Source organism: Tachyglossus aculeatus, chromosome 8 (genome assembly GCF_015852505.1).
Source record: "Tachyglossus aculeatus isolate mTacAcu1 chromosome 8, mTacAcu1.pri, whole genome shotgun sequence".
In the NCBI taxonomy this organism is placed as follows: domain Eukaryota; kingdom Metazoa; phylum Chordata; class Mammalia; order Monotremata; family Tachyglossidae; genus Tachyglossus; species Tachyglossus aculeatus.
The window spans coordinates 39,572,142-39,588,633 of record NC_052073.1 but is presented as its reverse complement, the minus strand read 5'-3'; the positions used below and the strand labels follow the sequence as shown (position 1 = coordinate 39,588,633).

The window sequence follows — 16,492 nt, the reverse complement described above, 5'->3', positions numbered from 1 at the left end:
CCTTCCCTGACTAAGCAACCCCCCACCTCCTTTCTCCTTTCCCCTTCTACGTCGCCCTGATTCCTTCCTTTAATCCATCCCCCATCCCAGTCCCACAGCACTTATGTCCATATCCGTCATTTATTTATCTTTATTAATGTCTATCTTCCCCTCTAAACTGTCAGCCTTCCCTGACTAGGCAACCCCCCACCTCCTTTCTCCTTTCCCCTTCTACGTCGCCCTGATTCCTTCCTTTAATCCATCCCCCATCCCAGTCCCACAGCGCTCATGTCCATATCCATCATTTATTTATCTTTATTAATGTCTATCTTCCCCTCTAGACTGTTAGCCTTCCCTGACTAGGCAACCCCCCAGCTCCTTTCTCCTTTCCCCTTCTACGTCGCCCTGATTCCTTCCTTTAATCCATCCCCCATCCCAGTCCCACAGCGCTTATGTCCATATCCGTCATTTATTTATCTTTATTAATGTCTATCTTCCCCTCTAAACTGTTAGCCTTCCCTGACTAGGCAACCCCCCACGTCCTTTCTCTTCTCCTTTCCCCTTCTGCATCGCCTTGATTGCTTCCTTTAATCCATCCCCCATCCCAGTCCCACAGCGCTTATGTCCATATCCATCATTTATTTATCTTTATTAATGTCTATCTTCCCCTCTAAACTGTCAGCCTTCCCTGACTAGGCAACCCCCCACCTCCTTTCTCCTTTCCCCTTCTACGTCGCCCTGATTCCTTCCTTTAATCCATCCCCCATCCCAGTCCCACAGCGCTTATGTCCATATCCATCATTTATTTATCTTTATTAATGTCTATCTTCCCCTCTAAACTGTTAGCCTTCCCTGACTAGGCAACCCCCCCACCTCCTTCCTCTTCTCCTTTCCCCTTCTGCGTCGCCCTGATTGCTTCCTTTAATCCATCCCCCATCCCAGTCCCACAGCGCTCATGTCCATATCCGTCATTTATTTATCTCTACTAACGTCTATCTCCCCCTCTAGACCGTTAGCTCACCGTGGGCAGGGAGCGTGTCCGTTTAGTGTCGTATTGTACTCTCCCAAATGCTTAGTATAGTGCTCTGTAAACAGTACTAGACTGTAGGTCTAGCAGACTTACACCCTTCTAGACTGTGAGCCCACTGTTGGGTAGGGCCCGTCTCTCTGCTGTGCACACAGTAAGCGCTCAGTAAATACGATTGATTGATTGATGTTGCCAACTTGGACTTCCCAAGCGCTGAGGACAGTGCTCTGCACACAGTAAGCGCTCAATAAATACGATTGAATGAATGAATGAACCAATACAGCACAAACGGCAGGCTAGTGGCGGAGCCAGGATTAGGACCTGTCTGTGCCCAGTAAATACAACTGATTGACCAGCTCTGGTCCTCTGACTCTCCGCCCTGGGCTCTTTCCACCAGGCCACCCCAGCGCTGCCATTGCTGCCGGATGTCCTCGTCCCCCGCGGCCGCTCCCCGGTGAGGGGCCGGGCCTTCCCTGAATCCGCCCCGGAGCCCAGGGAGCGGTCTTGGCCGGGCTCCGTGAAAACCACAGATCGACTGAGCGCTGGCCGAGGGCCCACCTGCCCGCCCGCTCGGGTAGGAGCCCCGGCACGGGCCTGGCCTCCGGCCTTCCCTTCTGCCCGCCGACCCCCATGGAGGCCGGAGGCCCCAGGCCGCCCAGCGCGAAGCCCCCCCAGCTGCAGCCAGCGACAGAGGAGCCGGCGGCCGATGGCCGGGCCGCCTCCGTCCAGGAGCTGCACCATGCGCACGAGGCTCAACAGAGACAAGCGAAGCTCGTCAGGAAGCTGCAGGCTAAGGTCAACGCCACCCTGGGGGCTGGGGACCGGACGGGATGGGGGGAAAAAGGGGTCCGGCGGGCACCGGGAGGGGCAGCGGGGGATCCCGAATCCGCTCTCTCTCTAACGGAGGGGGTCCGGCTCTTGTGGCGTGGGGAGGGGGGCGGCCGCGGTCTGCTGACGGGCCTCCGCGTCCTCAGGTGCTGCAATACCGGTCGTGGTGCCGGGAGCTGGAGCAGCGTCTGGAGGCCGTGGAGGTGAGCGGAGGGCACCCCGGGGGGCGGCACGGTCCGGCCCACCCTTCCCCTCCAGCCCCGGCCTACTGGCCACGCGCCCCTGCCCACCGTCCAGACTGGAGAGACTCCGTCATCGAGCCCCCGGACCGCTCGGGAGCTCTGGGGGCCGGGGCAGGAGGGGGAGCCGGGCCGGGGGCAACCCTGGTGATCCCGATTTCTGGCTTTGCCCGGCGGAGGGACCCGGCGCCCGTAAGTGGGAGGACAAGGAGCTGAGGCTGGAGCAGCTGCTGACCCGTCTGGAGGAGGAGCAACAGAGGTGCCATCCCGGCGGTCCCGCCCGGGGAGGGGGGAGGTCGGCGGGGGCACCGCCGACCGGGCTCTCTCACCCACCGCCTCCGTGCCACGCAGGTGCCAAGGCCTGGCCGAGCTCAACACCCGGCTGCGGCGCCACTTGGAAGAGGCCGGCGTGGTCAACCGGGCCCTACGCCAAGACGTGGGGAAACTGAGCACCGACTGGAGCCGGGCCCACGATCAGCTGGCCAGGAGGGAGAGCGAGTGGAGGATGGAGCAGGAGGTGGGGGCCGCGGAGGGGTCCTCGCCGTCTGGGGCCCCGCGTACCCACCGGGCGGGCGGCCGGCCCACGCCGAAGGCTGGCCCTATTCCGGAGGGGCGGTCTCCGCTCTCCCCGCCCCGCGGGAGAGTCCCGGGGCCTCCCCTCAGAGGCCGGGCGATCGCGGGCACGGTGGCGGCCGAGCCCCGGCTGGGAAAGGCGGGAAGAACCAAACCAGTCGATCGGTGGTGTTTATCAAGCCCTCACCATCATCATCATCATCATCATCAATCGTATTTGTTGAGCGCTTACTGTGCGCAGGGCACTGGACTAAGCGCTTGGGAAGTACAAATTGGCAACATATAGAGACAGTCCCTACCCAACAGTGGGCTCACAGTCTAAAAGTAAGCGCTCAATAAATACGATTGATGATGATCATCATCATCATCAATCGTATTTATCGAGCGCTTACTGCGTGCAGAGCACTGGACTAAGCACTTGGGAAGTACAAATTGGCAACATATAGAGACGGTCCCTACCCAACAGTGGGCTCACAGTCTAAAAGTAAGCGCTCGATAAATATGATTGATGATGATGATGATGATCATCAATCGTATTTATTGAGTGCTTACTGTGTGCAGAGCACTGTACTAAGCGCTTGGGAAGTACAAATTGGCAACATGTGGAGACAGTCCCTACCCAACAGTGGGCTCACAGTCTAAAAGTAAGCGCTCAATAAATACGATCATCATCATCATCATGATCAATCGTATTTATTGAGCGCTTACTGTGTGCAGAGCACTGTACTTAGCTTGGGAAGTACAAATTGGCAACATAGAGAGACAGTCCCTACCCAACAGTGGGCTCACAGTCTAAAAGTAAGTGCTCAATAAATACGATTGATGATGATGATGATCATCATCATCATCAGTTGTATTTATTGAGCGCTTACTGTGTGCAGAGCACTGGACTAAGCGCTTGGGAAGTACAAATTGGCAACATATAGAGACAGTCCCTACCCAACAGTGGGCTCACAGTCTAAAAGTAAGCGCTCAATAAATACGATTGGTGATGATGATGATCATCATCAATCGTACTTATTGAGCGCTTACTGTGTGCAGAGCACTGGACTAAGCGCTTGGGAGGTACAAATTGGCAACATATAGAGACAGTCCCTACCCAACAGTGGGCTCACAGTCTAAAAGTAAGCGCTCAATAAATATGATGATGATGATGATCATCATCAATCGTATTTATTGAGCGCTTACTGTGTGCAGAGCACTGGACTAAGCGCTTGGGAAGTACAAATTGGCAACATATAGAGACAGTCCCTACCCAACAGTGGGCTCACAGTCTAAAAGTGGCGGGGGGGGGGGGGGGGGGGGGGTTGCAGAGCGCTGTAGTGAGCGCTTGGGAGAGTGGGTCGGTGGGTGCCGGGCCCCGGAAGGAGGCCCACTCCAACCGGGACCCCCGTCTTCTGACCCCCCCAGTTCTTCGAGGGCTACCTCAAAGGGGAGCGCGGCCGCCTGCTCGGCCTGTGGCGGGAGGTCGTGACCTTTCGGCGCCATTTCTTGGAGATGAAGACGGCGACGGACAGGTCTGGGAAGGGGCCGGGCGCGGGGCGGAGGAGAAAATGGGCCGGGGGCCGGGCTGGCCTCTTCCCCCTGGGGTGGCCAGTCGTGACACCCCACGGTGGCCCGGGCCTAGACCTGATCGTCAGACGGAGTTGTTGCCAACTTGGACTTCCCAAGCGCTTAGTACAGTGCTCTGCACACAGGAAGCGCTCAATAAATACGATGGATACCGGGTTTCCACGTGCTCGGGGTGGGGCAAGAAGAGAGAGCAGGACAGAGCACTGGAAGAGACAGACGCACACACCCCTCCCCGCAACCGCCGGCGTTATGCCCTCGTGAAAAGAGCACAGACCTAAGAGTCAGGGGACCGGGTTCTAATCCTGGCTCAGTGGAAAGAGCCCGGGCTTGCGAGTCAGAGGTCACGGGTTCAAAAACCGGCTCCACTAATCGTCAGCTGGGTGACTTGGGGCAAGGCACTTCACTTCTTTGTGCCTCAGTTCCCTCATCCGGAAAATGGGGGTGAAGACTGGGAGCCCCACGTGGTACAACCACTAATCGTCAGCTGGGTGACTTGGGGCAAGGCACTTCACTTCTTTGTGCCTCAGTTCCCTCATCCGGAAAATGGGGGTGAAGACTGGGAGCCCCGCGTGGTACAACCACTAATCGTCAGCTGGGTGACTTGGGGCAAGACACTTCGCTTCTTTGTGCCTCAGTTCCCTCATCCGGAAAATGGGGGTGAAGACTGGGAGCCCCACGTGGTACAACCACTAATCGTCAGCTGGGTGACTTGGGGCAAGACACTTCACTTCTTTGTGCCTCAGTTCCCTCATCTGGAAAATGGGGGGTGAAGACTGGGAGCCCCACGTGGTACAACCTGATAATAATGATAATGACGGCATTTATTAAGCGCTTACTATGTGCAAAGCACTGTTCTAAGCGCTGGGGAGGTTACAAGGAGATCAGGTTGTCCCACAGTGGGGGGCTCACAGTCTTCATCCCCATTTGACAGATGAGGTAACTGAGGCCCAGAGAAGTCAAGTGACTTGCCCAAAGTCACACAGCTGACAAGGGGTGGAGCTGGGATTCGAACCCATGACCTCTGACTCCAAAGCCCGGGCTCTTTCCACTGAGCCACGCTGCTGATCACCCTGTATCCCCTGCTTTGCACCTAGTAAGCGCTTAACAAATGCCATTATTATTATTATTATTATCCTCCCTGGCGCTTAGATCAGTGCTTCGCGTAGAGTAAGCGCCCGACAAATACCATCATCATCATCATGAATCCTAGCTCCGCCATTTACCTGTTGGGTGACCTTGAGCAAATCACTTCACTTCTCCTGGCCTCAGTTACCCCATCTGTAAAATGGGGATTCAGTACCTGTCCTCCCTCTCCTTTAGATTGTGAGCCCCAAGTGGGACAAGTCCGACCAGATCAATCAATCAATCAATCGTATTTATTGAGCGCCTACTGTGTGCAGAGCACTGTACTAAGCGCTTGGGAAGTACAAGCTGGCAACACAGATGACCAGATGATCTAGCATCTGCCCTGGCACTCAGTACAGTGCTTGGCACAGAATAATCGCTTAACCAACGCCACGATAAAACAACAACAACAAAAGCACGGGACTTCCGGGTTCCAGTCCCGGCCCCACTGTTCATCTGCCGTGTGACCATAGGCAATCACCAACCCGCTCTGTGCCTCAGTTTCCTCACCGGCACAATGGGAATCAAACAACCGTCTCCCCTCTTGGATCACGTGAGATGGGGATCGTGTCCGATCGGAATATCGCGCGTCTTAACGTCGGCGTTTCGCCCAGCGCCGGGCACAGACTAAGCACCCGATAAACCCCGTCGTCAGTGGTACTGACAGAGCGACCACCATGAGCCGAGCCCTCTACTTCATTCAGTCATATTTACTGGGCGCTTACTGTGTGCAGAGCACTGTACTAAGCGCTTGGGAAGTCCAAGTTGGCAACATCTAGAGACGGTCCCTACCCAACAGTGGGCTCACACTCCACTCACACTCTAGAGAAGCAGCATGGCTCAATGGAAAGAGCCCGGGCTTTGGAGTCAGAGGTCACGGGTTCAAGTCCCAGCTCCGCCAATTGTCAGCTGTGTGACTTTGGGCAATCCACTTCACTTCTCTGGGCCTCAGTGACCGCATCTGGAAAATGGGGATTAAGATGGTGAGGCCCCCCGTGGGACAACCTGATCACCTTGTAACCTCCCCAGCGCTTAGAACGGCGCTTTGCACATAGTAAGTGCTTAATAAATGCCATTATTATTATTATTATTATTATTACTTGGTGCTTAGGAGAGGACAAGACGGTTAGCAGACACGATTCCTGCCCCAGAGGCACTAAGAGTGAAGCGGGGAAGTGAGAAGTCGAGGGTACGGCCCAGCGCTTAGAACAGTGCTCTGCACATAGTAAGCGCTTAACAAATGCCATCATCATCATCACTGGGAAGAAGAACAGTTGTCAGGGAAAGCCTCAATCAATCAATCGATCAATAAGTACATATTGATCAGTGCACGCAGGGCACCGAACACCTCGGGGACGTGCCTCAATAAGGCTTCGAAAAGGGGGAGAGTCATTGTCGAATATAATAATAATAATAATAGTAATGGCATTTATTAAGCGCTTACTATGTGCAAAGCACTGTTCTAAGCGCTGGGGAGGTTACAAGGTGATTAGGTTGTCCCACGGGGGGCTCACAGTCTTCATCCCCATTTTACAGACGAGGTAACTGAGGCCCAGAGAAGTCAAGTGACTTGCCCAAAGTCACACAGCTGGCAAGTGGCGGAGCCGGGATTTGAACCCATGACCTCCGACTCCAAAGCCCGGGCTCCTTTCCACTGAGCCACACTGCTTCTCGTATATGAGGAGGGAGGGCGTTCCAGGCCAGAGGCGGGACGTGGGCGAGGGATCGGCGGCGAGAGGGATCATCATCATCATCAATCGTATTTATTGAGCGCTTACTGTGTGCAGGGCACTGTACTAAGCGCTTGGGAAGCCCAAGTTGGCAACATCTAGAGACGGTCTCTACCCACCAGTGGGCTCACAGTCTAAAAGGGGGAGACAGAGAACAAAACCAAACATACTAACAAAATAAAATAATAAATAAGAGATGCGGTGGAGGGACAGCGAGAAGGTCTATCTAGACTGCGAGCCCGCTGTTGGGTAGGGACCGTCTCTATTTGTTGCTGACTTGTATTCCCAAGCGCTTAGTACAGTGCTCTGCACACGGTAAGCGCTCAATAAATACGACTGAAGGTTAGAAACAGGAGTCGACGGCGAGGAGTCTCCGATTGATGCGGAGTTCTTGGGGAGGGGGGAAATGTGGCTTGACCGTTTTTGGAGCAGAAGGATCCCGACGGCAAAGTGAAGCGTGGGCTGGAGTGGGGAGAGACAGGAGGCTGATGATAATAATAATAATAATGATGGCATTTATTATCATCATCATCATCAATCGTATTTATTGAGCGCTTACTGTGTGCAGAGCACTGGACTAAGCGCTTGGGAAGTACAAGTTGGCAACATATATATTTAACATATTTATTAAGCGCTTACTATGTGCAAAGCACCGTTCTAAGCCCTGGGGAGGTTACAAGGTGATCAGGTTGTCCCGCGGGGGGCTCACAGTCTTCATCCCCATTTTACAGAAGAGGTCACTGAGGCCCAGAGAAGTGAAGTGCCTCGCCTAAAGTCACACAGCCGACAATTGGCGGAGCCGGGATTTGAACCCCTGACCTCTGACTCCAAAGCCCGGGCTCTTTCCACTGAGCCATGTTGATGCGGTAATAGAGGCAGGCCCGGCTTCGCCACTTGTCTGCTGTGTGATCTTGGGCAAAGCACTTCACTTCTCTGTGCCTCAGTTACCTCATCTGTAAAACGGAGATTGAGACTGTGAGCCGCACTCGGGACAGGGACTTTGTCCAGTCCGATTTGCTTGTACCCACCCCGGCGTTTAAAACAGTGCTTGGTACATAGTAAGCGCTGAAATACCATTATTATTGGGGAAGCAGCATGGCTCAGTGGAAAGAGCCCGGGCTTTGGAGTCAGAGGTCAGGGGTTCAAATCCCGGCTCCGCCAATTGTCAGCTGTGTGACTTTGGGCAAGTCACTTCAATCAATCAATCAATCGTATTTATTGAACGCTTACTGTGTGCAGAGCACTGTACTAAGCGCTTGGTAAGTACAAGTTGGCAACACATAGAGACAGTCCCTACCCAACAGCGGGCTCACAGTCTAGAAGGGGGAGACAGGGAACAAAACCAAACATACTAACAAAATAAAATAGAATAGATATGTACAAGATAGAGTAATAAATATGTACAAACTTATATACATATATACTTCACTTCTCTGGGCCTCAGTTCCCTCATCTGTAAAATGGGGATGAAGACTGTGAGCCCCCCCGTGGGACAACCTGATCACCTTGTAACCTCCCCAGCGCTTAGAACGGTGTTTTAGACATAGTAAGCACTTAATAAATTCCATTATTATTATTATTATTGTTGGATTAGTGCGTTAGCAGTTTGGATGGGAGGAAAGGGCGGATTTTAGCCACGTTGCGAAGAGGTGGGATTCCAGGAGGGATTTGAAGGTGGAGATACAAAGAGGGAGGGTGGCATCATCATCATCAATCGTATTTATTGAGCGCTTACTGTGTGCGGAGCACTGTACTAAGCGCTTGGGAAGTCCAAGTTGGCAACATACAGAGACAGTCCCTACCCAACAGTGGGCTCACAGTCTAAAAGGGGGAGACAGAACAAAACCAAACAGGCTAACAAAATAAAATAAACATGTCCCGGGCGGGAGAGTGAGCGAGGGTTCGGAAGTAAGAGGGAAGAGAGGGAGGCAGAGAGAGTAGGTGAGCTTCAGAGGGGCGAAGAGTGTGGAGGAGATCCATAGAGCGCTTAGTACAGTGCTCTGCACACAGTAAGCGCTCAATAAATATGATTGAATGAGTGAATGAGGGGATGGGCAGGACCGTCCGCTGGACGAGAAGAGGCCTGGCCTCACTGTGCTCTTCTCTTCTCACCCAGGGATCTGTCGGTGCTCAGGGCGGAACAAGTGCGACTGTCCGGCTCCCTGCTGGCCAGCTGCCGGGGCCTGACCACCGCGGTGGGAGCCTGGAGGCCCACCGGAGAGGAGCGGCCAGCCCAGTCCCCGCACAGCCCACAGCGGCCCCGAACACAGACCCAAGAGGACGTGGAGAAAGCGGAGCTTCAGGACAGGTGGGAAAGAGAGATGGTTAGACCCCCAGCTTCAGAAGAGCATAACCCTCCTCCTCGTCCTCCCCCTCCGTGGCCCACCCAGCGAGGGGGACAGCTCACGCCGTGGGGTGGGCACTCTTGCCCCCCGGCCAGCTGGTCCTACCTCCGGGTGCTCGGCTCCAGACCCCGGGGATCCTCGGGGAGCAGAGGCCGGGGAAGGGCCGCCGGGGCTGGCACAGGTCCGAGGGGTGGGCGTCCCGGGGACCGAGGGGGCCCACCGTGGCGTGTTGTCATCCCGCAGGGTGGCCGAGCCGTCCGCGCCCCTGGCTCAGAAGCGGAATGAAGAGCGGGAGCAGGAAGTGACGAGGCTCAGAGCCACCGGGGCCCCGGGGCTGGTCAGTCTGGACGGGGCGCGGACGGGCCTTGGGCCGTCGGGGTGGACTTAGGGGGCGGAGGGTGACAGGGTTGAGGGCAGCGGGCCTCCCCGCTAGCCGGGGCCGCTTTCTGGGAAGGTCCTCGTACCTCCTTCTCGCCTGTCCCGCCATCGACAGTCTTTTAGACTGTGAGCCCACTGTTGGGTAGGGACTGTCTCTAGATGTTGCCAATTTGTACTTCCCAAGCGCTTAGTACAGTGCTGTGCACATAATAAGCGCTCAATAAATACGATTGATGATGATGATGATGGACCCCCAGCCCACGTCATCCCCCGGGCCTGGAATGCCCTCCCTCCGCCCATCCGCCAAGCTAGCTCTCTTCCTCCCTTCAAGGCCCTACCGAGAGCTCACCTCCTCCAGGAGGCCTTCCCATACTCAGCCCCTTCCTTCCTCTCCCCCTCGTCCCCCCCTCCATCCCCCCCATCTTACCTCCTTCCCTTCCCCACAGCACCTGTATATATGTATATATGTTGGTACATATTTTTTACTCTGTTTATTTTACTTGTACCTATCTATTCTATTTAATTTTGTTAGTATGTTTGGTTTTGTTCTCCATCTCCCCCTTTTAGACTGTGAGCCCACTGTTGGGTAGGGACTGTCTCTAGATGTTGCCAATTTGGACTTCCCAAGCGCTTAGTCCAGTGCTCTGCACACAGTCAGCGCTCAATAAATACGATTGATGATGATGATGATGATGATCCTGACCCGTCTCGACTCCAAGGTGGGAGTGGGTTCCCAGAGATCCCGCGGCCGGGCCCAGTCCCACCACCTGGTCCGGCCCTGGCTCCGGACGGCGAGCGTGTTGTGGGGGCTCGGGCTGGGGAGCATCCCGCTCAGCCGCCCCGTTTAGGGATCCCCATCCCTTCCCATCTTCTCCGGGATGACGACTTACCTTCCCAGGAAGGGCTGGCGCATCCCTCCGTCCGTCCGCCTCTGCTTGGGAAGCGGCTTGGCGGAATGGCTGGATCCCCAGCCTGGGATTCAGAAGGTCGTGGGGTCTAATCCAGGCTGCACCACTTGTCTGCCGCGTGGCCTTGGGCAAGTCACTTCGCTGCTCCGTGCCTCGGTTACCTCGTCTGTAAAATGGGGATAAGACTGTGAGTCCTATGCAGGACAGGGACTGGGCCCAACCCGATTTGTTTGTACCCATCACAGCACTTAGTGAAGCGCGTGGCACATAGTAAGGGCTTAACAGGTGCCACAATTGTTCATTCATTCAGTTGTATTTATTGAGCGCTTACTGTGTGCAGAACACTGGACTAAGCGCTTGGGAAGTCCAAGTCGGCAACATAGACAGTCCCTACCCGACAACGGGCTCCCGGCCTAGAAGGGGGAGACGGACAACAAAACAAAATATGTGGACAGGTGTCAAGTAATCAGAAGAAAGAGAAGTAAAGCTAGATGCATGTCATTAGCAAAATAAATAGAATAGTAAATATGTACAAAATAGAGTAATAAATCTGTACAAACGTATATACAGGTGTTGTGGGGAGGGGAAGGAGGTAGGGCGGGAGGAATGGATAGGAGACCTTCCCAGACTGAGCCCCCTCCTTCCTCTCCTCCTCCTCCACCTCTCCATCCCCTCCGCCTTACCTCCTTCCCCTCCCCACAGCACCTGTATATATGTATAGACGTTTGTACGGATTTATTACTCTATTTTATTTGTACATATTTATTCTCTTTATTTTGTTTTGTTAATACGTTTTGTTTTGTTGTCTGTCTCCCCCTTCTAGACTGAGCCCGCCGTCGGGTAGGGACCGTCTCTACGTACTTGTACTTCCCAAGCGCTTAGTCCAGTGCTCTGCACACAGTAAACGCTCAATAAATACGACAATGAATGAATGAATGATGGGGAGGAGGAGAGAAAAAGGGGGCTCAGTCTGTTATTAATAATAATTGTTATCATATTATCCTTCCTCTCCCCCTTGTCCCCCTCTCCATCCCCCCCGTCTTGCCTCCTTCCCTTCCCCACAGCACCTGTATATATGTATATATGTTTGTACATATTTATTACTCTATTTTACTTGTACATATCTATTCTACTTTATTTTGTTAGTATGTTTGGTTTTGTTCCCTGTCTCCCCCTTTTAGACTGTGAGCCCACTGTTGGGTAGGGACTGTCTCTAGATGTTGCCAACTTGTACTTCCCAAGCGCTTAGTCCAGTGCTCTGCACATAGTAAGCGCTCCATAAATACGATTGATGACGATCATCAGACTGCACTCTTTGAGGGCAGGATCGGGTCGCAGGCATCGGCTGGGTTTAGTCCCTCGGCCCCGGGGCGCCTCACCTTCTCTCTCTGCCCGCCCGGCTCCATGGCGATGCCAGGCTCCCATAGGGCCGCCCGCCTCGGCCTACGGGGCCACCCACCCACCTTCCCTCTCCATCGCCAGACCCTTCGGCAGCAGCTGGCAGAGCACGAGGCCTCCGGGCAGAGAGAGCCGCAGCGGCTGGATGGTGAAGAGCACGGGGAGGAGGAGGAAGAGGAGCAGGAGGACCAGCTGCAGGGAGAGCGGGACGTCCTGGCCGCGCAAGCCCAGGGCCTTCTGGAAGAAAGGGACACCCTCAGCAGGTGCCCGTGCCCCTCCGCCCGGCTCCGGCTCCCCAATTCCCCGCCCCGTCGGTCCTCCGACCCCCTCTGCCCTCACCCCCCGCCACCACGGCTTCACCGCGGCCCCCCAAGCGCGACTCCGAGCCCGCTCCCGGCCCCCTCCGCGCAGGGAGCGCGGGCGGCTGGAGGAGGCCCGGGGGGCGGTCCGGCGGCGGCTGGACGTCCTGGAAGAGGAGGCCCGGCGCCTTCGCACGCACAACACCGACCTGCAGCTGCGGGAGGATACCGCCCGGCGCCTCGAGGAGCAGCGCCAGGGCGACTTGGCGCGGGCCCTGAGGGAGGCCGAGCGGCTGTGAGTGGGCCCGGGGGGCCGGGGTGGGGGCTTCCTTCAGAAGCGGCGGGGAGGGGTCCGGAGCCAAGGCTGGTTACCGGCCCCCGCGACCCTCCTGTCCACCCCTGCAGGCAGGGGAAACTGGACTTCTTGGAAGCCAAGCATTCGGGGGCACAGAGCAAGGTGGTGGACCTGAGCCAAGCCCTGGACACGAGCCGCTTGGAGGGAGAGCTCCTGAAGCGGGAGATGGAGGAGACGGCCAAGGCCCTGGCCCGGGTAAACAGCCCAAACTTCCGCCTCCCTTCCGTGATCGCCCCGGATCCCCCCCAACACGCTGCACGGTCACCCTTCGGAGGAGGATGGGTTGCTGGGGGAAGCGGTAACCGGGAGAGAGGAGGACCACCCCGAAAACACGCCTGACCGGGCGGCACCGCGGGGGCCGGGGGACAGGGCGCTCGGCCCATGGGACGGTCGACCCCCTCCCGTGGACGCGCACCCGCTGTCGGCAGGCGGAGGGCTCGGTGGCCGAGCTGTCCGGAGCCGAATGCCGCCTGAGGGCCGAAGCGGCCGACCTGCGGGACGCCGTGGCCAAGGTCAGCGCCCTCAACGAGGCCCTGGCCCGCGACAAGCTGGACCTCGGCCGACAGCTCCTGCAGGTGAGCGGGGCCGGGGGCGGGGTGGGCCTGGGGGCCGGCCGCGCCCCCTCCCACCCACCCACCTGCTCCCTCCGTCCCCCTCCGGACAGCTGGAGCGGGAAAACCAGGCGGCGGGACGGGCGGCGGCCGAGGCGGAGCGGGAGAGCGGGGCCGTGCGCGCCCAACTGCGGGAGGCGGAGAGGAGCGCGGAGGCCCTGCGGGCCGAGAGCTCGGACCTCCGGTCGCGCCTGCGGCGGGCGGAGGAGGCCCGGGCCCAGCTGCAGGAGGGCCTGGGGGCCGCCAGCCGGGACCGAGACCAGGCCCGGGAGCGGCTCGGACAGGTGAGATTCCCGGGGAGGCCACGATGGGACCGCCGACCCGGGATTCCCAGGCCCGACCGGCCCCATGCGTGCGCCCACCCTCAGGTGCAGCGCCAGCAGGAGGAATCCGCCCGCGAGCTGGAGCACCTGCGGCACGAGGCCCGGCGCCACGGGGAGGCCGCGGCCCGCGAGGCGCGCGACAAGGAGGCCGCCGTGCGGGTGCAGGCCCGGCTGCAGGTGCGACTGCAGGCCGCCGAGCGCCAACACCTGCTTCTCTCCGAGCGGCTGCTGGAGCGCAGGTAGTTCTCCCGCCCGGCCCCCTGCCCCTCCGCCCCAGGGATAATCATAATGATGGCATTTATTAAGCGCTTACTATGTGCAAAGCACCGTTCTAAGCGCTGGGGAGGTGACAGGGTGATCAGGTTGTCCCACGGGGGGCTCACCGTCTTCATCCCCACTTTCCAGATGAGGAAACTGAGGCCCAGAGAAGTGAAGTGCCTTGCCCAAAGTCACACAGCTGACAATTGGCAGAGCCGGGATTCGAACCCGTGAACTCTGACTTCAAAGCCCGGGCTCTTTCCACTGAGCCACGCTGCTTCCCCAGATAACGATGGCATTTAGTAGGCGCTTACTATGTGCAAAGCACCGTTCTAAGCGCTGGGGAGGTGACAAGGTGATCAGGTTGTCCCATGGGGGGCTCCCCGTCTTAATCCCCGTTTTCCAGATGAGGGAACTTTGGCCCAGAGAAGTTTAGTGACTTGTCCAAAGTCACACAGCTGACAATTGGCGGAGCCGGGATTCGAACCCATGAATTCGGGACTCCAAAGCCCGGGCTCTTTCCACTGAGCCATGCTACTTCCCCAGATAATGATGGCATTTAGTAAGCGCTTACTATGTGCAAAGCACCGTTCTAAGCGCTGGGGAGGTGACAAGGTGATCAGGTTGTCCCACGGGGGGCTCCCAGTCTTCATCCCCGTTTTCCAGATGAGGGAACTGAGGCACAGAGAAGTGAAGTGCCTTGCCCAAAGTCACACAGCTGACAGTCGGCAGAGCCGGGATTCGAACCCGTGAACTCGGACTCCAAAGCCCGGGCTCTTTCCACTGAGCCACGCTGCTTCCCCAGATAACGATGGCATTTATTAAGCGCTTACTACGTGCAAAGCACCCTTCTAAGCACCGGGGAGGTGACAAGGTGATCAGGTTGTCCCACGGGAGGCTCACCGTCTTAATCCCCACTTTCCAGATGAGGGAACTGAGGCACAGAGAAGTGAAGTGCCTTGCCCAAGGTCACACAGCTGACAATTGGCAGAGCCGGGATTCGAACCCATGAACTCTGACTTCAAAGCCCGGGCTCTTTCCACTGAGCCACGCTGCTTCCCCAGATAATGATGGCATTTAGTAAGCGCTTACTATGTGCAAAGCACCGTTCTAAGCGCTGGGGAGGTGACAAGGTAATCAGGTTGTCCCACGGGGGGCTCACCGTCTTCATCCCCACTTTCCAGATGAGGGAACTGAGGCACAGAGAAGTAAAGTCCCTTGCCCAAAGTCACACAGCTGACAATCGGCAGAGCCGGTATTAGAACCCGTGAACTCGGACGCCAAAGCCCGGGCTCTTTCCACTGAGCCACGCTGCTTCCCCAGATAATGATGGCATTTATTAAGCGCTTACTATGTGCAAAACACTGTTCTAAGCGCCGGGGAGGTGACAAGGTGATCAGGTTGTCCCACGGGGGGCTCACCGTCTTCATCCCCACTTTCCAGATGAGGGAACTGAGGCACAGAGAAGTGAAGTGCCTTGCCCAAAGTCACCCAGCTGACAATCGGCAGAGCCGGGATTCGAACCCGTGAACTCCGACTCCAAAGCCCGGGCTCTTTCCACTGAGCCATGCTGCTTCCCCAGATAATGGTGGCATTTAGTAAGCGCTTACTACGTGCAAAGCACCGTTCTAAGCGCCGGGGAGGTGACAAGGTGATCAGGTTGTCCCACGGGGGGCTCACCATCTTAATCCCCACTTTCCAGATGAGGGAACTGAGGCCCAGAGAAGTGAAGTGCCTTGCCCAAAGTCACACAGCTGACAATTGGCAGAGCCGGGATTCGAACCCATGAACTCGGACGCCAAAGCCCGGGCTCTTTCCACTGAGCCACGCTGCTTCCCCAGATAATGATGGCATTTATTACGCACTTACTACGTGCAAAGCACCGTTCTAAGCGCCGGGGAGGTGACAAGGTGATCAGGTTGTCCCACGGGGGGCTCACCATCTTAATCCCCACTTTCCAGATGAGGGAACTGAGGCCCAGAGAAGTGAAGTGCCTTGCCCAAAGTCACACAGCTGACAATTGGCAGAGCCGGGATTCGAACCCATGAACTCGGATGCCAAAGCCCGGGCTCTTTCCACTGAGCCACGCTGCTTCCCCAGATAATGATGGCATTTATTACGCGCTTACTACGTGCAAAGCACCGTTCTAAGCGCTGGGGAGGTGACAAGGTGATCAGGTTGTACCACGGGGGGCTCACCGTCTTAATCCCCACTTTCCAGATGAGGAAACTGAGGTCCAGAGAAATGACTTGTCCAAAGTCACACAGCTGACAGTTGGCAGAGCCGGGATTCGAACCCGTGAACTCAGACTCCAAAGTCCGGGCTCTTGCCACTGAGCCACGCTGCTTCCCCAGATAATGATGGCATTTATTAAGCGCTTACTATGTGCAAAGCACCCTTCTAAGCGCTCGGGAGGTGACAAGGTGATCAGGTTGTCCCACGGGGGGCTCCCCGTCTTAATCCCCGTTTTCCAGATGAGGGAACTTTGGCCCAGAGAAGTTTAGTGACTTGTCCAAAGTCACACAGCTGACAATTGGCGGAGCC

The 16,492-nt window shown here is 56.6% G+C and overlaps 1 protein-coding gene across 1 annotated transcript in view; it reads left to right on the top strand.

Annotated features, from left to right (window-relative positions):
- Nucleotides 1-1,675: 1,675 nt before the first annotated feature.
- The window catches only part of CEP250 (centrosomal protein 250), a gene marked incomplete at its 5' end in the record, with an annotated part of 45,560 nt that continues 30,743 nt past the window's right edge, over nt 1,676-16,492 (top strand). Inside the window, 13 exons of the mRNA XM_038750088.1 lie at nt 1,676-1,801; nt 1,981-2,037; nt 2,253-2,332; nt 2,425-2,590; nt 4,057-4,163; nt 9,190-9,381; nt 9,662-9,755; nt 12,187-12,365; nt 12,514-12,696; nt 12,807-12,951; nt 13,185-13,331; nt 13,421-13,651; nt 13,736-13,929. Of these exons, the coding sequence (XP_038606016.1) occupies nt 1,676-1,801; nt 1,981-2,037; nt 2,253-2,332; nt 2,425-2,590; nt 4,057-4,163; nt 9,190-9,381; nt 9,662-9,755; nt 12,187-12,365; nt 12,514-12,696; nt 12,807-12,951; nt 13,185-13,331; nt 13,421-13,651; nt 13,736-13,929 (1,901 nt within the window). The remainder of the gene's footprint in view (nt 1,802-1,980; nt 2,038-2,252; nt 2,333-2,424; nt 2,591-4,056; nt 4,164-9,189; nt 9,382-9,661; nt 9,756-12,186; nt 12,366-12,513; nt 12,697-12,806; nt 12,952-13,184; nt 13,332-13,420; nt 13,652-13,735; nt 13,930-16,492) is intronic.